Source organism: Cheilinus undulatus, linkage group 7 (genome assembly GCF_018320785.1).
Source record: "Cheilinus undulatus linkage group 7, ASM1832078v1, whole genome shotgun sequence".
NCBI classification, from domain to species: Eukaryota; Metazoa; Chordata; class Actinopteri; order Labriformes; family Labridae; genus Cheilinus; species Cheilinus undulatus.
Genome location: NC_054871.1, coordinates 5,932,273 through 5,955,176, shown reverse-complemented (window position 1 = coordinate 5,955,176; position 22,904 = coordinate 5,932,273). Strand labels below are relative to the sequence as shown.

Here is a 22,904-nt window from a genome sequence, read left to right as displayed (position 1 = left end):
ATTATGAATCTAAAATGACACAAAATGAAATAAATAGTGAAAATTAGTCAAACAAGGGGTAAAAATATGAGATAAAAAGTCAAAATTATTAATCTAAAAGGTGAAAAAATGAAATAAATAGTAATAATTATGAATCTAAAGGTCAAAATATGAAATAAAAAGTCAAAATCATAACTTTAAGTCATAATTGTGAGATGCAAAATTGAAAATATGAGATGAAAACACAAATTGATTCCTTTCCCACATTCCTGCATTCCTGATTTCTTACTAATTTTTTTTTTTTCTCTTTACTTTTTATTCCTATGAATTCACAAGGATATTGTAATGTTTAAATACATTTAAATGCTAAGTTTTACCACAGGCTGGATTTTGCCCCTGGGCCATGAGTTTGACACCCCTGTCCTATGGGGAAAATAAATGTGTTGTGTTGTAAATTTGAACAATTTTAGTCAATTAATTTTATCCAGTTCCCATTGACTTTCTTCCAGTACAGTAGAACAGACTTCACTATAGCTGCTTCAGTACAGGTATGTAAAATGTCAGCTTTTTAACAGATATTTCCAGTATTACATAATTACTAGAAGAGCTGTTGGCCTAACTTTACCCTCAGGCAGAGGTGGGCCACTGGAGTCTACATGCAGCCTCCACTCCTCATTAGTACAGCATTGGTCAGGTTCAAAGGTGCATTCAGAAAGTATTCAGACCCCCTGTATTTTTTTTTTCAATTTTGATCTGTGCAGCCTGATGCTATAGTTTATTAAATCATTTTTTTTTACTCTCAGTGCTCCATCATGACGCAGTGAGAACAGGATTTTAGATTGTATTGCAAAACTGAAATATCACATAAATATTCAGACCCTTTGCAACATAATTTGAAATTTAACTCAGGTTCCTCCCATTTCTCCTAATCGTTGCTGAGATGTTTCTACACCTTGACTGGAGTCCACCTGAGGTAAATTACAAGCTCCAAAGCTGGCTGGGCGTCCTGGCTAAAGTTTCAAACGTATGCAAGAAGGCTACAGTGCCAACACTGCTGATTTAACTCTGCTAGTCATTGGGCCCATTTACTTTCAGAGGCCAGCTACCTCTGTGTTGCTCATTAAATTGAGCAATTTTATTGCATTTCAGCTTGAGAGTTGCTGTAGTCGCCAGTATCCTATAATTTTTTAGCAATCTGGCCTTTTAACAGTGAAAATAAAGTATATGGCCGTGAGTAACAAAGTTGTCCATGGCTGCCTGAAGTTAAAATCCTGGAGAGCTACACCTGTCACAATCTCACTGTTGTTTTCCCAGTTTTGAATTATAGGGGAAGGAAATATCCTCGAAAAATAAAGGAAATCAAGAAACCTGTAAATAAAGAAAAATTTACCCGTGTGAGCTGGTGTAATACCTTTTAAGTGAATGTAATTTCTCGGACTTTCTCTTTAAATCCTTCGTTGGACTCCAGACCATGAGGAGGTGGACTCTCCCTATCAGCCTGCAGCTTCCTGGATCTCCCTCCTGCAGGAGGTTGCATGGCCGGATTACACGAGTCTCTCTAAAACTTTTACTAACTTAACAAACTCTGCAGAGGAGTTGCTCCCAGTCTGTGTGAGCCTGTAAGTCATGGCGTTGCTCGTTAACGGAGGCCGTTTCCTCAAATTCAACATTAAACGAGCCATGACAGCGTACAGGTATCTAGCATGTTTATATGTCATGTTTGCATGTTTATTTGCACATTGATAGACTTTTACCTCATCATGCTGCAGTTGTGAAACAGTAAACCACTGACCTGCTGTTAGAAACGTGTCAGCCCCCATCTGATATTTTTAATTTGAAAGTGTGTTGTATTTAATTCCACGAGATGGCGCTGCATGCCACGCGGTGCATTATGGGGTCAGCTCCGGGTGACTGACATGAGGTCGACCGGGGTAGTTCAACTAAAACGGGATTTATTTTGTCATTAGAGGAATGAGGAAAAAACTTTATTTCCTGTATTCAAGCTGAGATGCTGTGAAGGATTAAACCGGCAAAAATTATATGATAAAAGTGGAGGTGATAAAACGCATTTTGATCGACGATTGGAGTCAGTAATTCTGATTTGATTTGGTTGTTTTGTGGTTTATTTCTAACAAGAGTTTGACCATCAGGCGGGGAAGTGGCAGCTTTGGTATAGCTATTCAATTTTATGATTTTTATGTTATTTGTGTGCTTTCCCATCCCCTCAAAGAGGGTTTAGGTTTATGGAACAGCATGCTACTAAAGAGGCTTGAAATATGGACGAAGTCAATGACCTTCTTCACTCACTGTATGCTCCAAATACAGTAAAGGGGTCCCAACATCCTGCATGCATGCAGACTTCTCATCAGCCCCCTGGTAACAAGATGATTCAGCTTAATAGGTTATTCTTCTAATTCATTTTCTTAAAATGCACATCAGTCGTGAATTTTGCTGAAGTTATGCCCTTTTCCTGATGCTTACTTGAAAAACACTTCATAAAATACATATAATTAAATGTAGTTGTCTTGCCTTACCTCAAAAAACATAATCAATGAAATTTTCATTTCAGGGATTATTTGAAACCAAGTATAGAAAAAAGCTCTCAGTAGCCTTTAATCAGCGACCAAAAAGCCATGAAAAGGACCCCTCACATATTAGAAAAGCTGTTATCATGGTTAAGTTTACTTATTTCCTGTAATTTAATACAAAAAGGGTAAATGTTCTTGTATTCTAATTCAGTGGTTCTCAGCTGGTTTAGCCTCAGGACCCACTATTCTCTTTAATGAGAAATCACGCTTCAAATTTCCCAAAATTTTAAACAATGCATGTTTAGTTCATTTAAAAAGGTTGCACTTTGGATCTTGAATAGAACAAAATATGTGACAAGAAATATAGATCGGACATAACTGATGTCTTGCACCCACTTTCCCCCATGATAATGAATAATTATTTTGCAAATATTTCAGAGATTAGAGAAATTACTTCGTTGTTGCAAGGCCAATCCATTTGTTGTAAATGTCTGCAGCAATTTTCATATCTGCAAAGACTTTGAATTGACTTCATAAGTGTAGTCATATTCAGGTTAGTTAAAGAGAGCAGAAATGTATGCAATAAAGTTTTAATCATGTGATTTTTCTGCCTTTATTGAGAGAGAAGGACAGCAGAGAGAGCCAGGACCAAGGATCAGAGAGTGAGTGGTTAATGAGCCACAGGCCAGTCTTGAATTTGGGCCATGTGCATACATGGGGCATGACCTAACCACGAGGCCATCTGCCCCTCAAATTTGTTCCATTTAGACAGTATAATGGATTTTGCCTTCACTGATATTTGATATCTGAAACAAGAAATCACCCTGTATTTGGTCCCTTTATGCTACTGCAGTATCTGTTAATGTATTAATATAGTATTATTTTACCAGTATCATATCACAGTTTAAAAATCAGGTATTGTGACACCAAAGATCCTGCCTTTATAATGTGGATTAATGTTTAAATAAAGGGCCCTGGCTGAAATGTTTCTGGTCAGAGTCTGTGCTCACAGCGCTGCTCATGCAGAATGGCAGGTCACAGTGACCAAAACTCTCAAACTGTGTACAAACGCAGGCTGGAAGTTGGAGGAAAAAGGACACATGGCATTAAAGTTGCGGTAGAATCCAGAAAAATGTCTTAAATAATGTTTGATGCATATCAGACTAATCACCTTGAAGCGCCAACACTCCTGTAAAGTTGAACAGCTTTGTTGAGTTTGTTTATGGTTCTTCACTGAATGTTGAGATGAGCCGTCAGCATCTTCTCATCCTGACCAGAAGTGGATCCAGTGGTAGTCAGGGCTGATCAGGGGCCCCCTGAAATCTGACCAACCACCTAACAATCCTTAAGAGTGATTAGCTGTTTGTCTTGTCACCTTGTGATTTAGACTGTGATTTTTCTTTAGGAATATTCAACTAAAACACCTTAACCTCACTTAGATTGGTTTTGCTAAAGGTGAAGTGTATCAAAGTGGCTCTGTCATCCTTGTATTTTTCTGCATGTGGCTCTTGGTGAAAAAATCATAGATGTGTCTTTTTTCCTTCTCTTTGTCTCTCTGCAGCTCTGCTGTGGCCTCAGGGAAGCAGCATGTTAACGGAGTGGATCTGTACTACGAGCAGACAGGCAAAGGGAAGCACGCTGTGCTGTTACTTCCTGGTGCTATTGGTAATTACAACACTAAAACAACACACTACTTCTTTAAATCTCTCCACACTCATACAGCATCTCTGTCTTACATCATTTAGGAAGCACTCGTACTGATTTTGGCCCTCAGCTGAAGTCACTGAATAAGGAACACTTCACTGTGGTTGGCTGGGATCCCCGTGGATATGGACAGTCCCGTCCCCCAGACAGAGACTTCCCCCTGGACTTCTTCGAGAGGGATGCAAAGGACGCTGTTGATCTGATGAAGGTCTGATATGTGTTTTATGTGCCAAAGGTGATAAAGAAATTTGAATGTGAACTTTTTCAGCTGTTGAATTTAGGTTGTTAGCACACAATGTCGCATCCCAACAAAGAACTCCAGACGGGGGGCAGGAAGGGATTCTGTACTGGGAAGCACTATCAAAATGCCAAAGTTTATACCTGTGCCAACCATTCAAACTGTGAAAATAATCCCAAACTCCTTTTTTGTCTCAAAAGTAGTGACACATTAAAGAAAAAAGTTTAAAAAGCTCACAGAGTAACATAAACAGACATGAGGAGGAGCAGAGTCAGACAGCACTCGTGTATGGTCCGTTTTCACCAAGCAGTCTGGTTTGGCTCAGTGCAGTTTGTCACGTTAACCCTGATCCTACTTGTATTTGCACAGCTGATGTCTGTCCAGTCTCTTTTTTATGACCATCTCTTTTCTCCACATCATTTGGCTCAGCTCAGTAATCAGAGTTGGTTATTTGGTTAATAGTACTAAAGCGATTCCATTGAAAGCCAGTTTATGACAATACAAGGGAGAAAAGCTGTTAAAAAGGTGCAGCTAGCCTCGTAGCTCAGTATCAGACTCCTCAAGACTCTTGTCTCCCTTCAACTGGGTGAAGTTTTTTGTGATATCGACCCCTCCATGCCAGGAAAATCAGTTAACCTGTGGGAAAGGTCACTTGTTTGTAAAGTGTAAGGACCATAGCTAATGTATGTAGAAATTTTCTGATGATAACTACAGCATACAGGTCCAACCAGAGCTTTTAGGTACTAACTTTGCTCCATTCTAATTGATTCCTTTGTGCCCTTCACTTCCTGCTGTCCATCTGATATTTGTACATCATCAGGATCACATGACTGCAAACAAATTACTATACTATGTACATTTATACTGGGGTGTGTGTGGGTATAAATTATAGGTAACTGATTTTAACAGATGTATACAGTTAACAAATATCTGTCAAAGTGATATAATGGTAAAGCGACATCAATATGAAATATGTGCTGAAATAAGATCTGTCAAGATTAATCACATTAATTGCAAATAACTAAGATCAACTATGGGTGAATTAATTTTTTTCAAACCATAATCAATCTCATGCTTTATGTCTCAGCACACTTTGGTTAAGCCACGTCAGTATCTCCCTGCAGCCACAGTGATATAAAATAAGTCCACCACTGCTGCATAATGTCTCAGACTAGCTCAGTGGGCAAGTAAAAACTCATCTGTATCTTGTGTTATGGAACATTTACCTTTCTACTGTGCCATTATTTCTTTTTTAGTCCACTACAAGCACCTTTTTAGTTGTTAAGTTCATGTTATAATCTTCAGTTTACCTATAAAAGCAGGTCTGTACCCAACCAGGAAGTCAATTACCATTATTATGAGACAGAAAAAATACAAAATGATGCGAAAGAGTTTGTAAAGTATGCAAACTAGTGGAGTTTTTAAATGCAATTAAAAAAAGTGATAAATCACAATTCACCACAGCAAGATTAACCACGAGGTTAATCATGATTGTTTGACAGCCCTAGCTGTGTTGTAACTTACCACCTTTGAACTCTGTGACTCGTAATTTAATTCAAAATATGTCATTCACCTCAGTGCAAAAAACGATCTCCTTATTTTGCATTTTAAATATGGTAATTCAGCTCTGCATGCTCATTATTTAGTGCTTTGGTTGCATCATAAAAAACACGGTCTTTTAAGTGAAGTTTGGAATCTTTTCATCTGATCTGCAGACATTGGGCTTTGGAAAGTTTTCTCTGCTGGGCTGGAGTGATGGAGGAATGACGGCTCTGATTGCAGCAGCAAGGTACCCCGACCTAATCAACAAGATTGTTGTTTGGGGAGCCAACGCCTTTGTAACTCAGCATGACCTTCAGCTTTATGAAGGTAATCTTTTTCCTCTACTCTTGCTTTCATGGGTTACTGCCAGAAGAGTCTTGAACTGTATGATCCATGCAAAAGTGTAACATAAAACCCATGTAGGGGTCCGTGATGTCTCCAAGTGGAGTGTGAGGATGAGGCAGCCTCTGGAGAAGGTGTACGGAGCAGAAGCATTCGCTAAAAACTGGAGTGCCTGGGTGGATGGAATCGCACAGTTTGCAAAGAGACCCGAAGGTACTGATGACATTTTAATGCAGACTCAATATACAGATGAAAAAGCTTCAACTCAAACAAATAATGAAAGAAAGAGGAAATGGTTTGCAGTTATTCAACTGTGTACAGACATCTTAATGTTGGAGGTAGTGGGAAATAAACCCAGTTTTTCTTGCTAGAGAGCAATTCAATTTTACGTATAAAATCAGATTTGGTGAGCTAATGTGAGAAAAGTTTTACATATAAAATATTTACATTTATGACATAACTAACCTACTGTAGCTTAGAGCTGTTACTTTCCTCTGGACAGGTAGTGTCTGCATGGAGCATCTACCTCTGATCAGCTGTCCCACCCTCATCATCCACGGAGAGAAAGATCCTGTGGTGCCCACCTCTCACGCACACTACATCTCCAAACACGTCAAAGGATCACGGTGCGGCTTGAAACAAATATTTAAAAAATTAACTATGTTTAAATCACCTTGAATTTTAAAAGCATATACTGTATGATATGTGTTTATTCCACATTTTTTTTTGTCTCCAAATCAAGACTGCACCTGATGCCAGAAGGTAAACACAACCTCCACCTGAGGTACGCTGATGAATTCAACAAGCTGGCTGAAGACTTTCTGGAAGAATGAGTGATTTATAAAATACACTTAACTAGTGACAGATCATTTTGTAGAGACGAACCAGGGGAAATGAGTTAGAAATCATAATATAGAATACTTTATCTGTTAATCCCCAAATGGTAAGTGATGGAAGAAATAGTAATCAATACTTTTCTGCACATATTGACACAAATAAAAGTAATTTTGGCTGTTATTTCACTTTTATTTAGGTAGCAAGCTTTGTTGATCAAGTAATATTAAAAGATGTGTATATTTTTAATATTTTCCTTGTGTATTTTCCTACAAATAAATTATTGTGGATGAAAAGTAACAACGTAAATAATACTATATTTTATTTTCAAAAGATAATAAGCCCTTTCCGGTTTTAATTAAGTATTTATTAGGTAATATTTTATATTGTTTGATATATTTTTGTCTAATAATATTTTAAATCCATACGGTAACTGTGACGTTGTCGGTGATCCGTTTTTCCAATGCCGCTGTCTGGTCTGAAAATCGGTGATCGTTTGCTTTTGACTGCACATTTTCAAAACCAGGAAGTGGCCGTTTCTGTTGACAGTGAGCTAGCACGAGTTTATGGTTGTTGGCTGCAGCTAAGGGGAGTTTAACAAAATGACTGAAACACTGAACGGGACAGCGTTTGACGCTCTTACTGTTCATAATTTCTCTGAGAAGATTCTGGAGCAGGTTTTTCATTTTCACGTCATGAAGTTTAACGGAGGATTCTTCCTGTGGGTCGGACCGAGTCCAGTCCTGTCCAACTTGGCTGTCTCAATGAGCAGCAAATATGTAAGTAATCATGTATCAATGAGCAGCAAATATAAGTAATCATGTATCAATAAGCCGCAAATATGTAAGTAATCGTTTAGCAATGAGCAGCAATATGCACGTGTTTATGTATCAATGGTGTCCTGTCTATAAAGATACAAACATTCAATATTTTAAGCAGTCACAGGGTCCTGCAAGCAGTTCATAAGTGACTGAAAAGCAGAGACATTTAGTAAATTGATTGACCAAATTAGAACGTAACCGACAGGGACTAACTTAAGATGCAGGTTAATTGGTAGTCTTGGTTAATATAGTATAAAATAAGGAAATACTGCTGCACTGAAACCAAGTTTTAAAATGTAAGTGATTTTCAAATGAGCAGTGAAATCAGATCCCGTTTGGTTTTACAGTCTTTAATGTACATTTGTTAATTCCTGGTTATTATGAATAAAATAAAAGATAAAAAATACCATGTTTTTTTTGTTTTGTTTTGTTTTTTTTTTTAAGTAAAACTTCAATATGTTTTAGTTTCATCTCATACAAAGTGAAATAATTCAATAATTTCGCCTTGACTCTGCTTTCTTTGACAATCCTCTGAAGACTGAGCTCATCCCTGTTAGTTGTGAGTCTTTTCTTAACCATGCTTTTCCCTTCCAGTCAGCTTCCATGAATATGCTTTGATACAGCCTCTGTGAACAGCCGGCCCTTTCAGCAGGGACTTTCTGTAGCTTACCCTCATCATGAAGGGCTTCAGTGATTCTCTTCTGGACATTTTTCAAGTCAGCAGTCTTCCCCGTGATTGCGGTTGTGTGTACTGAACCAGAATGAGAGAATGAAGGTTTGGGAATCCTTTGCAAATTGGACTTTCCAAAAACATTCAAATTTTTTTAAATAGTGGATTTTTAATTTTCCTTTGCTGCCTGCTGTAATTATCAAGATTGAAACAAAAACATCTTGAAATATTTCACTTCGTAATGATTATCTAGAATATGTTGAGGTTTAACTTTTTGAATTAAATTAAGGCAAAAAAAAACAAACTTTTTCATGATATTCTAATTCTTTAAGCTGCACCTCTTTAGGTCATACATAAACAGTACAAATTCTATATCAGTAATAATGGTAATAATAATAATAATAATAATAATAATAATAATAATAATGGTAAAATATACAACTGTACCGTCAGGTAAAGGTGGTTGTGCAGAGCACTAAACACTAGAGGAGGTCCACTGTGAGACCTGAATATTTTTATTGAAGCCCCAAACATAAAAACTCCCAGACTGTCTTCTGCCCTGATGTTTAAGTAAACCACCATTTTGTTTTCATTCATAAATTTCTCTAGCTGGAAGCAGTACCAGAATGCACATGCTGTGTACTGAAAGTGACACTCGAGAGCATCTGCATCCTGGTACTGTTTCAAGCATGAATGCAGAAGTGCAGTTGTAAGCACATGTTGGTTTACTGCTTCATATTTCTGCCTAATGAGGTGCCTTTAAAGGGGACATATTTTGCCCTTTTAAGACAAGTTTATATTGGGCTCAGAGGTCCCCAAAACATACCTGTGAAGTTTATTGCTGAGAAAACACTCTAGTATTGGATTTTTGTATGTCTAAAAACCCCTCTGTTTCAGCCCAGCTCAGAACAAGCTGTTTCTGTGTCTGTGGCTTTAAATGTTAATTAGCTGTCTGACTCCGGCCCTGACCACTCCCCTCTCAGGAAATGGATGTGGCACTCCAGATGTTACAATGATAAACACTTTTTGGACCAGGACTGGGGTTTGAACCATCAATCTCTCAGACCAAAGTCAGCAGGATAACCCACTGAGCTATCCAGCATCTCAGCTGGTTGCTGAGGGGACATTCAGGAGAGGAGGGTGGAACTTTCTTCCAAGCTGGGAGGGCCAATCAAACCTGGGTGCGGTGCTAACTCCCCACATGAGGTCATAAGGGGAAAATCGGAGAACTGCTTGTTTCAGCACACATTTTCTGAAAGGTGGAGAAAGAGAGGAGAAGAGGGAATAGATTTTTCTGGTACTTGAGGGGATTGTGGACAGGCCAGGTGCACATATTTTTGTTAGAAAAGCCTCAAAAAGTGATTTTTGCATAATATGTCCCCTTTAAAATTGAAATGAGTCCTCAGTTTATAACAACAATTTAACAGCATAGATGGGTGGAGCAGGGTAGTGCTGGTCCATACTTGTCATATTAATGGTTTCTGTTTAGATAGAAAGCCTCTGGTGATGGAAGTTTACACACACTGCGTTTAAAAAGTAGGAAATCCTCCTGGACATTAGAGATCATTTTCATGTCTTTGTGGAGGGACTAACACACTTCTTCTTTCTGTCTGCAGGATTCAATGCCTTTATCCACATTAGTCATGGGAGACCCATCAAATACTGCTCCAAATTCCCTGGCACAGAGATTAGGTAATGATGCGTGATCAGTGTGCATGAGTTTATGTTGCTTTACATTGCTTCTATTGTAGAAAATCATACGTTTTTAAAAGTGGATGATTCTTATTCAGTGTTTAATGCTATTATCTTGCCCTATTTCTCATGTTTAAGTGCATGGGTATATCTTAATAACTTGATATATGGCCCAGCCTTACAGTCACTTTCAGGGCTTGACATTAACTTTTTTGCTGACCAGCCACAGTGGCTAGTGGTTCTACAAACTTACTAGCCACTCAGTATTTCCACTAGCCACAACTTTGGTGTGTGGAAACCCTGAGCTATATGCCAAATTTGGTACAAAGGGTATGATATGGCACACATGCTGTAGTTTCCCTCACCAGTATGATCAATATTAGCTCTCCTCTTAATAAAGGACTTCTCCCTGTTCATATGAAACAGCACACTACTGAGATATGGGTCAGACTGTTAGAGACAGTCATGTAAGAGTCGAAACTCTCAGATTTTTATTTTCTTAATGGATATCAAGTTTATGCTAAAATTAAAATATTGTTTATCAGCTGTTTATTAGAAAAAACTACAGCAGATTAAAAGAACATCTCTAATTTTCACTCTGACAAATCTCCACCAGGGAATATTAGCCTAAGTGTCCAACTTCTTCTGTCCTCTGCTCTATATATAGAGCTCTATTTATATATATATATAAAATCACCGTTTAATTGAATTCCCTTGGACTCCTAAGTGATCAGTTACAGACTTTTATCCTTCTGCCTCTGTTTCTTACTGCCTCAGTGAACTGATTTAAAGTTTCAGTTTCTCTCGTCTTTTATAACCGTTGATTATCAATTATGGCAAATTTATAATTAACCCTGAATATACAAACGTTTAAAAGTTTCAATAACATTTAAAGTATGCGCCCCTTTGCAGAGGTTTTTATCATTTAGATCGCCTTCAACAAACAAAGAATATAGATGGAGTATTAAGCAATATTTAGACACACCGCCCGCCCTGACTCGCACGAGCGACAGAGTTTATCCTGCAAATTCTGAAACATTGTCCCTAAACAGATAGAAGCCTTCAGTCTAAACAACACGTCAGTGCGAGTGCGTGTCCGTATATGTCTGTGAGTGTTGCGTTTGTGTGTGTCATACTAAAGCATCAAAGCCCTTGACGCTGCGTAAAAACGCATGAGTGGATGAAGAGACCAGCCACTTTTCAGCTATTTTGGAGGGAAATTTGAGCTTTTATGTGCCGAACAGCCTCTCTGTAACCAGTCTAAATCATAATGGCTAACAGACAAGCACTTTCAGAGTGAAGCATTAGTTGTGACACTAATAAATTCAACCCGCCATCGTGGCTAGTTAGAGTCATGCTGCTACCCGCCATGGCCAAAATCCACCCGCATTTGGCTAGTTGGTGGGTGTAAATGTCAAGCCCTGGTCACTTTGCTTTCTTGACTAAAATGTGAGAAAATAATCGCCCCATTTCTTGTCTGTTTTGCAGCAAAGAAGACCAACAAGCAAGTTTTTGTGAGTTACAGTATTCCTGTGACGGACTCCAACCTCAGTCTTTTGGTGGAGAACAGAATCAAAAAGGAGCTGGAGCTTCACCCGCAACATTTCTGAACACTTCTGATTGTTTGCTGTGTGTCTTTTTTAAGGAAGAACTTTTGCTTGTTTACTCCTCAGTACTGTAATCAGATCTCAACACAATAACCACAACCAGTCACATCAAGTGTTCTTTTATTGACATAATAAATTAAGTGGTTTATTATCAAAACATGTAGGCCTATGGCTTTTTGTACAAATGCATCATATTAAAAAAATAACACTTAGAAAACAGCATTAGTGGTTGAGTTCTTCTTTTCTCTCAGAGTGATTAACTGTTGAAAACATACAAACTAGCAAACCATACAGGGTGTTTGAAATACGTGCTGCGTACTAAACATGGGTTTAAAAATGGACAATGATTGGACCAGTAGATTCAGGTACATTTCATGGTTCATGGGATGGCTGATCTATTCAATGTGCTTATATCCTATAAAAGTATGGTCCATACATTATGAATGGATGGCACATGTATACGCACCTTACATATTTTTTGCAGTCCTAAAGGATACTTACATAGTAAAGTGTATAAATGTACACTAATCACAACTAGTCCAGGGCTACGCAGACGAGGCTGCTCTATTCTAATCTTCACAAATTTCAAAAAACTGTAAAATATTGTGCTTTCTGGCTAGAGTTAACACGTCCTAGGAGAAGGATTACGACATTAACCACAGTACAGAGGACGAGGAGTGAGAAGTTGGAGTGGAAATATTTGCTAATTAAGGAGGTATTTCAAGCAACAAAATTGCCCTTGGCAGCATGACAAAATAAATACTGGTTTTCTTAAATTACATTCTCTGTTTGTGAAAAGAACAGAGCCATCACGATAAGGTACGGTGGCCTTGAAAGGTAACAGTCCAAACATTTCATGATTAAAAAAAAAAAAAAAAAAAACTCACTAGACTCGAAAAAAAAATTGAGGGAATGCAAAAATACTTCATGAAGTAAATGTAAAAACAAATATTTTTTTCTTTACATACTGCAATGAAAAGATAAAACCTAGGAGGTAAAATATTTTCAGCAAAGGGAATCTGCTCCTCTTAAACGCTTTGTAAGGGAGCTTTCCAAGATGAATGTGAAATACATCCATTCAATGGAAATATGAAACAGTCTATCTTGTGTGTCAGGTTAAAAATGATCTCCCCAGAAGGTAGAATATTTTTCACAAAAGATTGAATATAGATGGTGAGATTTTAAGCCTGGCTTTAGGTTAGATTTGTCCCCTCTGATAATCAGGGGCTTTTGTCCTGAGTTGAAGCTTTCTGTAAATTATCAATTATCCAAATAATGTATGTGTTGTCAAAACCAATATTTTAAAGGGTTCCAACCATGTTGGACCTTTACGAAAAAGATTAGGGCCACTGGAAAAAGAATTCAGGATTTTTTTTTCTTTTACTAGTGAGAAAAAGTCAAAATTCTGAGTTTAAAGTCAGAATTCTGAGGAAAAAAAGTCAGAATTCTGAGATTGAAGTTAGAATTTTGAGATTAAAGTCAGAATTCTGAGGAAAAGTCAGAATTCCAACAAAAAGTTAGAATTCCCAGAATAAAGTGAGAATTTTGAGATTAAAATCAGAATTCCGATGAAAAGTCATAATACGGAGATAAGGGTCAGAATTTTGACTCCTGTAAAAGTCAGAATTCTGACATTAGTGTCAGAATCCTGAGATTAAAGTCAGAATTCTCAGATTAGAGTCAGAATTTTGACTCCTGAAAAAAGTCAGAATTCTAACTTTAATCTCAGAAATCAGACTTTTTTCTCACAAGTAAAAAAATAATTGCATCTCTAATTCTTATTTTTCAGTAGCCTTAATCTTCTTCTGTAGACCGTGAATCTTTTTTGGAGAAAGTGAAATTGTTTTCACAGAAAGAAAAATGTTATTGTTCTGTCTGATAAAATATTTTCGTTTCATGAAATATTTTTGCCATCTGATGATTTTCTTTTCCAATCATGAATCTTTGATCCAGTTGACCTTCTGGGCCACCGTAATAAAGCCTTAAAATGCTGAGACGCGTCATAAGACATACAGCAGTACACTCTAATGTCCGTTCAACTCTCAGATTCTCTTTGCATTACTCACAGTCTTCATAGGCTACACATAAAGTCTGCCAAGGTCTCCGGCTGTTCTTCAACTTCAGACAACCATCATACACCCACACCAACAGCAGTAATGCTCCCTTTAAACACCAGTCTTTACGGACCTCTCCTCTGAGGATAAAGTGCCACATCGGACTTCTAGAAGAGGGACCACAAGTAACAAGAAAAAACATGTAAAACTGTTTGTGCCCTTTCATGCAAAAAAGAGTGGTAGTGGTTTAGCCAATCCCTGCATCTCCAATGTGTTGGCTGAAAATCACAAACACTTGATTGTGTCTCTGACGTTTTAGTGCAAAAGAACTTATAAAGAGTTAGAAGATGCAGTGGAACCGTCCCTCAACGAGTCAAAACTACAAACAGAAAACTCAAAGAGCACTCGTCATTGAAAGCTGCTCTACTTTGCATCTGCTTCTTTTTCCCGTGAATCATTCTCGACAGAGCGGCCTGCAGTGCAAGAAAATCACCACTGAACACTTTCATATTATGAATGCACACCGACTTTAGACAAACGTAGTCCAGTACAATATTTTTGGCAACTCCTGAATGAATCATAGTCACTAAAAACGACACAGATTTACTATCGTCACCATCTCAAAGCTCAACATTTAAGAGTTCATTTGGTTCATCCGAACATTTCATTTCCTCCTTTAAAGGTTTTTCTTTTTCAGAGTTCAAAGCCCATTCAGTCGCGTTAATGCTGGAGTGATTAACAGCACAGTAGAAGACTATTGCTAAGATGCTCACACCCCGTTGGCTATGGCACGGTTTCCGATTATCTCCCCTCCAGTTGCAAGGGCGTACGAGGCAGGTACCGCTGCCAGAGCGGTGGCCGCTGCCACTGTAGCGCCCCCAGTGGCCGAGAGGTGTAACGGTGTGTCGTGGACCCTAGAGTAGTCCCCGTCAGTCTTGGCGAGAAGAAGGTGCTGCTCTCCCGGATGGAGCAGAGTCTGACGGGTGAAGGTCTCTCCGTCCGCCAGGCTCTCAGGCAGAGGCTGGCCCCGCGGCTCGGGCAGCAGCAGCAGGCAGATGATGCACAGCAGGGTGCAGCAGGCGAAGATCACGTGATGGAGGAAGTAGCCCTTCTGGTTGTGGAGCTCCATGATGGGTGCAGTGAGCATGCCGAATCCAGCACTGGCCAGGACCAGGCCTAGACCTCCTCCCCTAAAAAAAGGGAAGAAATTAAGATTAGCAGATGACAATGACTCCTAAAGTAGCTGCATGCTTCAGATTAAGAGCTCTTAATGTCAGTAATGGGAGAGTCTTTGGGGTATCACAATGATGAATCTCAACAGGATTCCAGAAAATATGAAATTATAGAGTTGCCTGCTCTCCATCTGTCTGCAAAAGCTTCTATTGTTTAGTAGTAGAGAGATCAGTTACATCATATAACTTCCTGTTTCTCTGTATCATTGCTTTGTCACCTCCAGCTCATGCTCGTTCTGCTTGATCGCCCACCACTGTGCTCTCTCTCCACTAAAGGCAGCCTTTGGTTAAAAATAAGACTACTTTTCTTCATTAATTCTTACTTCTCTGTGATACTGAATATAAAGTCAAGGATGATGTTTCATTCAAGGTGCATGACACCAAAACTCTATGAGAGTAAAGGGTCCTAAGAAGAAGCAGAAAGAAGTGCTACGCCAGCAACAATTAGAAGCATGCACTTTCCTGCACGTTTGTGAGGAGGTGTTGACGTGTTTTTAAGATCTTTACAGCAGTGGTTCCCACCCAGGGGTCCCCCCAGGGGGACACCAGAGATTTTAGAGGGGTGTGGGAGCCTGTCTGCTCCAAGGTTATGATAGTTTTGGATTTTTCTGGAGTTTCTTTTTTTCATTTTCACTTTCTGTGTTCTATTTCAGTTTAGTTTGAAGTAGTTTTGACTGCTGGTTTGTTTGTTTAGTTTAGTTTTTATTTTGCAAAAATGCTTCATTTTAGTTTATTTTTTATTAGTTTTAATGTTGGTTTTAGTTTTTTACAGATAGATATAGGCTGAGTGAGCATCATACATTTTTAATAACATTAAAATGGGCTACTCTTCACTTATCATTTATTTATTTAAAGTTGATGTTTGAATACAACTCCAGACATAAAACTACCACTATGTAAAGTCTTAACCAGTCAGATCAGGCAGTTTTACACTCCCAGATGTGGGTGTTGGTGCCAGTCAGTATGCATGTGCCAAAGACTAAAACTAAAGATATTTGTCTCCATTTTTATTTTTATTTGTCTCTGCTCTCTCTGCTCTCAGCATTTTGGAAATAAATCTGTTTTAATGCATACAAAGGTAACCTTTGCTGTTCTACTGAGCATAAAAAATAACTGACGTGGTATCAATTAATGCACGTGGTAGTATAAAAGTATTAGAAATATAGACAGCCCAATAATTGAGCAGCTGTGCCTGGGGATTTTCTAATTTTTTAAAACCAAAGACTAACACACATTTCCATTGAACTAAGTCACAGTCCAAACCAAACTTTGATCTTAAGCTATTGTTTTATAGTCCTCCTACAACTGCAGACACATTTTTGTGTGATTATCTTTATTCTGGAGCTCCTCTGAAGGGTTTTAGTTGTTTATCAACTGGACTGAAATGATAGTTTTCTTCAGGATCTACAAAAATAAAACCTTATACCAGAAGGCTATTAATTCTATTCTATTATTTTCATCACTGGTAAAGGCTGCTGCAGGGTAGATTTACTGTATGCAGAGAAGGAAGCGTTTTGTTTACACTTTTTCCCCATAAAACTCAGAATATGTCTGAAAAAAGAGAACAGGGTGATTTTCTTTTCACCTTAGAACACTAACACATGTAGAGAGCAAAAAAGAAAAGAGATTAGAGGTTAAACTTTGCCCATACAGTCGCTAAGATCAACACAAAAACAAAGCTCCCTGACAGGAGCTTTAACAGGGCCAGTCTTTTAAAAGTGTGAACTTCAACACCCATGTGTTGATTCATGTGGTCCTCTCATCCTTTATCATGTCCTTCACATGTAGACAAACAACAGCTGTAAACACCTTTCTCCTTTAAAGCACCCTTTGACAAAACTCTATTTAAACTATTCCATTTGGAGACCACCGAACCCTTTATGTGAGGAGAGGCCAAAGTCACCTGTCAGTCAAGACTACACCACTAGGTGGAGCTAAGCAGCAGAGGGAAAATAAGAGCTTTAGTAAAACACAGAACTGTTTAGCAGTCATGTAAGGATTTCCTTTCTTTTTTGGACACAGTGAGTATTTGTAGAAAGTTTTTTGTCTTTTGGGTAAAATGTGAGAAAATTAAGCTAAAATGTACCAAAAAAACCCAAGTGGAAATAAATCCATGCTTTTATGTTTCTAAATGTGCCCATGATATTGAGGACATTTTGGTTGTTTCCTCAAGATCCTGACTTGTTTATCTGGGTAACAGCATTGGTATCTCATTAGCAGGTTTATTTCTCAAGATCTTAAAAAAAAAAAAAAAAAAAACTAAAATCAGCTTATTATGACTGGAACAGAAGCACTGTTATTAAGATAATTTAATAATAATTCAGATCACATTACATTTCTGTAGTGACCTTACCCCATAAAGGGCTAACCAACAGTAGCTGAATTATTATTATTATTATTATTATTATTATTATTATTATTATTTAATTTTTTGCATTTTTTGGGTTAAAGTTTACACCTGTTAGAAGTACAGGACCATTAAAGATGAATGTCCTCAAAGGGCTTCGGGAAAATTGTGACTTTGAGATCAAAATTGACCTCAGAGACAGCACTACATCCTCGTAGTTTGTGTATATCTCAGATAATTCTCCATTAATTCTTAATTCCTCTTTAAGTAATTATTGTTCATGTGGACACGAGGGTGCACATAATAAATAAAGTCCACTACAGGCTGTAAATAGGAGTTATTGTGTCCCCAGTGTGCTTCATCAGCAGCGGTTTGTGTGGGTGTAATGAAAAGTTAGACAGCTCCCCTTCGTGCTGTATTGTGTGTTTATGACCACCCAGGCTCACCTGATGACAGTGGGAGTGATTTCAGCACAAAAGAATATGCTGAGTGTGCTGACTGCATGAGACGAGAACATGCCGATGATGGAGAAAGCCACCGAGAATTTCCTGTTCAGAGTGTCTCGTAGAACTGTGCAGAGAAGGACGAGAACAGTAAGTGTACCAGAAACAGGAAACAAAAACAGCCAGGGGCACAGACATTGTAACCTAAAAATCTGACTACTGTAAAGCTTTCCCCTGATGTATGATTTCTAGTTAGAATGAATCATTTTCTATCTAAGGTCGTTCGACTGTGGCTGTACCTGTGTCATGACGAAGGCTGTACTTCCCAATCACTGGTTCCCATCAGTGGGCAGGGGAGCATAAAGAGGAGAACATGTCATTAGGAAGCACAAAGGGCAGCACAGTGCTGACTCAAGACGAGCAGAATGAGAAAGCCTTCAGGAGAAGTCAAAGCAGTTTATCACTGGAGCCTGAAATAATGACTTCTGTACTGCATATGTAGGTCAAAACAGGGAGAACGGGGGAAGCTGCTGCTTGACTCAGAGCTGCAGTCTGTGCCGTTTTAATGAACCATGGGATGGCATGGGAAATGTGCAAGTGCAACTCAATTCACAGCTGAATTTCAACTTTATCTTCTGCCATTCATGTCAAAGTATTTCATAAATCTTTCTGCAAACAATTAGCTCAACATCATAACTTAATCCCGAGGATCTGTTTAAACTTTGATGCATTTTAAACATGGAGATAATGTCGGCTATGTGCATGTTTAAGAAAAAAGTTAATGGAGAGTTTGGGACTTTACCAACTTTACAACTTTAGCCATTGTGGTTGCTTTGCTTATTTTCCCACTTATTGCATTGCACCCCTTTTTTTCCTACAGGTCCCTCTTCTCTCGTTCTGCATCTTCTTTTTCCTGCACCCCGCTCTCCTTCTTACTGAATCTTGCTTTTATATTTTCTGCATCTCCCCCTTCTCTGTGCTTTCATCTCCCTCTTCTTATTCCAGCATCTTGCTGTTGTCTATTTTTGCACCACCCTCTTTCTTCATCTCCTTTTTTCTCCTCGTGCATCTCCCTTTTCTCTGCATCTCCCTCTTCTCTTTTTGCATCACAATCTTCTACTTTTGTGCATCACCCTCATCCCTTTTTCTGCATCTCTTTCATTCGTTGTCCTTCATCGTTCTCTTTCTTTGCATCTCTCTCTCCCTTTCTTCCTGCATCTTCATCTTCTCTCTTCCTTCATCATGGTCTTTTGTGCAAAACCCTTTTCTCTTTTCCTGCATCTCCCTCTTCCTTCCACGTGCATCTCCCTTTTTTCTGCATCTCCCTCTTCTTCGTTCATGTATCTTGCTCATCTATTTTTTGCATCATCCCCCTCGTTTTTTGCATGTCTCTCATATCTTTTCCTGCATCTCCCTCTCCTCTCTTCCTTTGTTACCTCCTTTATCTCTTCCTGCCTCTCCCTTTTCTTATTATTGCGTCTTGCCTCTCCCTCTTCCCTCTTTCTGCATCTCCCTCTTCAGTCTTTTTCTAAATCTATCTTTTTTTATTGCATCACCCCTTTCTATCTTCCTGCATCTCTTTTAGCCTATCCCTCTTTTCTCTTTCCTTACTTTCCTCTTGTTTGTGCATCTCTCTTCTGTCCCTTTCTTTCCTGTATCCTCCTCTTTCATTCTGTATCTTCCTCTTGTTTTCCTGCATTTTTCTCTTCCTGCATCCTGCTCTTTCATTCTCCCTGCATTTTCCTCTAATCCCTTTATAACTCCAACACAGGTTCAGTAGATGGTTGTTTAACATAAGTCTGATTCTGCTCGGGGTTTCTGTCCAGTAAAGGGAAGTTTTCCTTGGCATTGTAGCTTTGCTAAATGTTGCTTAGTGCTGAGCTCATTGCGGATTGATTTTGGAAAAAAAATAAGTTGTGTTTTTAATCGTCTTTACACCAAAATTTGAATTTCTTTTCTTGTTAATCATCAGGATGTTGGTCCAACTTGTGGATGCAAAAATAAGATAAGTCAGTCAGAATAAGTCTTGTGCAGTAGTTTGTGTTTGATAACTCACAGTTGAGCAGACCCAGCTGGAGGAGTGATGCTAGGGCTGTTATGATCATGAAGGTGAGCAGCCCTCCTCTCCGACCCATCAACCCCACAGCAGGACAAAGAGCCAGGCAGGTCGCTACTGCGATGCCAGCCATGGTGTAGTAGTCAGCATGGCACAGAGCAGTTGGCTGGGCCTCGGGGTCCATCATGCTGCGAGCGAAGCAGTGGTGGATCCCATAACCTGTCAGCCTGCATAAAAAACACAAAAAGAAATAACAAGACAACTACCTGAAACACGTGTCAGCCACAGGGCGAGCGAGCTTTACACTCACATACGTGTCTGTAAGTCTCTCTAGAGGGTTAGCTCATGTGAAATTCATGCTCTTTAAACACCACTGTCTTTGATTAGAGCAGGATCTGTGAACGCCCACCCGTAACCACGACACACTTACGAGTTGACACATAGCACCACGATGTTTTTCCACAGGTTCCGGGTGCTCATCATCTTCACAATGCAGGTCCTCTGGGGTTTCTTGTGCAGCTCCTGCTCCAGCTCTGCAAGGAAACATGAAACGCACACCTTTAGACCTTTCCTTTCAGGAGGTAATGAGAAACCGGCCGCTGAGGGACCTTTAGGACGGACAAGCTAATGTGCCATGGGGCCTTTGGACTGATAGAGGACATCTCTTTGCTCACTCATCATCTCTCCGTCTGCTCGGCCTCTGGGAGAGGAAGACGCAGTGAATCAATCATAAGGGCGGCAGAGGAGGAAGAGAGAGGGAGAGATCTAAGTGGAGCAAATCACTTTTTAAAGACTTGCAAGGCAAATAACTATCAACTTTTAGATCATTCATGCCGTTTATTGAGGAAAAATGCTGCAAAATAGAAGGTTTTTAGTGCCTTTCTTATGTAAATTCAATATCAGTTGGGTTTTGTTGTGTTAATTAACAAAAGACAGCCAGCAGAATATGTGACATTGATCTTTAAGGGAGTGTTTTATGAATTCTGACATTTCAAAACAAAATGATGACTCAAAAAAGCAACTGAGATTAGTCATTAATCATCGTATGTGGCACTCTAATGCAGATATCTGAGTTAAATCATCTTCCAGCAGCAGCTCTAAAAGAGAAACTACTGTATGTATTTGATTCATTGCGATTACATTTCATCATATAAAGACCGAAAAGACTCGATGAAAACTACATGTTAGTATTCATGGAGACAAAATCTTTGATTCTGTGAATGCAAATCGGTGTCTAAGTGTTTGTTGCATGTTCATTTCATCATACAGCAAAGAGCAGTTGCAATATAAGGTGGCAATGATTTCTCATTCTAGGTTGTCAAACCTTTTATCAGATGCAAAAGATCTTACGAGCTGTGACAGCTCCACATGGGTGCTTTGGTTTGAGGCCCATTAAAGTGTTTGTGTAGTTTACCTTCAGGCACAAGTAGAGAAATATCATGGGGTAGATTTAACTCTCTAAAAACTATTTAGGCTGCAAAAAAGAGCCTGTTAAAGCTTTGATTTCTTCAACTAAATTATGATACAAAATGTTCACAGACAACCCTTTAAGACAGGACTTAAAGCCCCTGTAAGGTGAAAAAAAAAAAAAAAACATTTTATGTTTGTTGTATGACAGGCTAGTGTGTGGCCACATGTCAGTCATGAGCAACAGCACTAAGTTTATAAAGTTAAACTTCAAAATCAAAAAATGAGGCAGTAAATTCACTGTAGGACAGTGTGGGCGTGTCTGTTGAATTAGCTGAAGCCACGCCCACTTACAAGAAATACAGTCCTCTCTGATTTAACCCTCAGATCCTACTATGTCCATTTTGAGGACATTCATCATTTTATCATCATTATTTTGAGTTGATAGTCACATTTTTATAGACTGAGGTATCAAATTTTGCCAAAGTTATTATTTTTCTTCATATTAAAAAAAATGTGTTGCCCATAGAACTCTATAATAGTTCCATCCATCCTTGTTTGTCCAAAATCTGGACAATAGATTTCCATTAAGAACACGTTTTTTGACTGTGTGTCTATGGCAACAAAACAACTTACAGCAACTGTTTCTTTGCAGTCACTCGATCACCAGGGATCTAAATTTCACCATTCCACAGTGATCCAGTAGATCGTGCCAGCGCATCATTTTAACCCCTTCAGCAACACGAATGCAGGATTTCTTCCATGGACTCAGAGTGTTTGGAGCGCTATTTCATCCACTAAACATCATCAGAATTAAATGAACCGATTTCTGCCACTAGATATGGATGTCTGAGAGTGGGCTACATGTGTAAGGAAAAGTTTGTATGCTCCTATATGTGTGCTCGGGTGTGAATCTGCGTCTATGTTTACAACAGGACATGCCGTAAGTAGAGTGTTTACAGTTGAAAATGCTATTTCAGGGTTCTGCAGTCTGGGACTAAGAAAGGGGGTCATTTGGACAATTTCAACTTTGCCCTCACTTCATAGCAAGTGGATGGACATGCATGAGGATGCATGGGTCCTTTCAATCAATAGGTAAGAATATATCATATCTCAAATATGCAGTAAATTTATATATGCGCGTAATGAGCATAAATGTGGTCACATTTTGGTTAGAGGTGGAAATGCGTGTGTTCATGATTCATATCCTACATATATCTTCTGATTTTTATACCTGTACGGAAAATAAACCTAACATGAACAAATGCATTCGCTCACATATGATTTGGTAGAGGAGGAGGCTCAAGAAAAGGATGGTAAAACTGGCTTGTTTTACGCTCCGATAGACTCATCTGTTTAGCATAGACGCTATCTCACTGGATCCAAGTCATGGGCATAGTGGACAATA

At 38.8% G+C, this 22,904-nt stretch overlaps 3 protein-coding genes across 6 annotated transcripts in view; 2 read left to right on the top strand and 1 right to left on the bottom strand.

The window, feature by feature from the left end:
- The first annotated feature begins 1,394 nt into the window (after window positions 1–1,394).
- Window positions 1,395–7,461, top strand: bphl (biphenyl hydrolase like). 3 transcript variants are annotated; one of them, XM_041790528.1, is made up of 8 exons: window positions 1,395–1,673; window positions 2,210–2,380; window positions 4,069–4,172; window positions 4,253–4,419; window positions 6,165–6,318; window positions 6,415–6,546; window positions 6,836–6,959; window positions 7,076–7,461. In XM_041790528.1, exons 2-8 carry the CDS (start codon window positions 2,256–2,258, stop codon window positions 7,164–7,166), a joined length of 897 nt encoding a protein of 298 aa, XP_041646462.1. In that variant the 5' UTR covers window positions 1,395–1,673; window positions 2,210–2,255; the 3' UTR covers window positions 7,167–7,461. The 3 variants fall into 3 exon arrangements, with proteins under 3 accessions (XP_041646462.1, XP_041646465.1, XP_041646463.1); XM_041790529.1 differs by lacking the exon at window positions 1,395–1,673 and adding an exon at window positions 1,960–2,034; XM_041790531.1 differs by lacking the exon at window positions 2,210–2,380 and having other exon boundaries at window positions 1,396–1,673; window positions 7,076–7,458.
- A 206-nt stretch (window positions 7,462–7,667) lies between these two features.
- Window positions 7,668–12,177, top strand: psmg4 (proteasome (prosome, macropain) assembly chaperone 4). The gene is made up of 3 exons (XM_041791839.1): window positions 7,668–7,946; window positions 10,275–10,350; window positions 11,839–12,177. Exons 1-3 carry the CDS (start codon window positions 7,770–7,772, stop codon window positions 11,958–11,960), a joined length of 375 nt encoding a protein of 124 aa, XP_041647773.1. The 5' UTR covers window positions 7,668–7,769; the 3' UTR covers window positions 11,961–12,177.
- Window positions 12,178–13,391: 1,214 nt separating this feature from the next.
- LOC121512404 (solute carrier family 22 member 23) overlaps window positions 13,392–22,904 on the bottom strand; it is a 54,247-nt gene continuing 44,734 nt past the window's right edge. For both annotated transcript variants that reach the window (XM_041791664.1, XM_041791663.1), the window contains exons 6-10: window positions 20,520–20,622; window positions 20,090–20,316; window positions 18,333–18,365; window positions 18,037–18,160; window positions 13,392–15,201 (exon numbers count right to left, since the gene is read on the bottom strand). In XM_041791664.1, coding sequence (XP_041647598.1) covers window positions 14,781–15,201; window positions 18,037–18,160; window positions 18,333–18,365; window positions 20,090–20,316; window positions 20,520–20,622 — 908 coding nt within the window. In that variant the 3' untranslated portion in view covers window positions 13,392–14,780. The remainder of the gene's footprint in view (window positions 15,202–18,036; window positions 18,161–18,332; window positions 18,366–20,089; window positions 20,317–20,519; window positions 20,623–22,904) is intronic.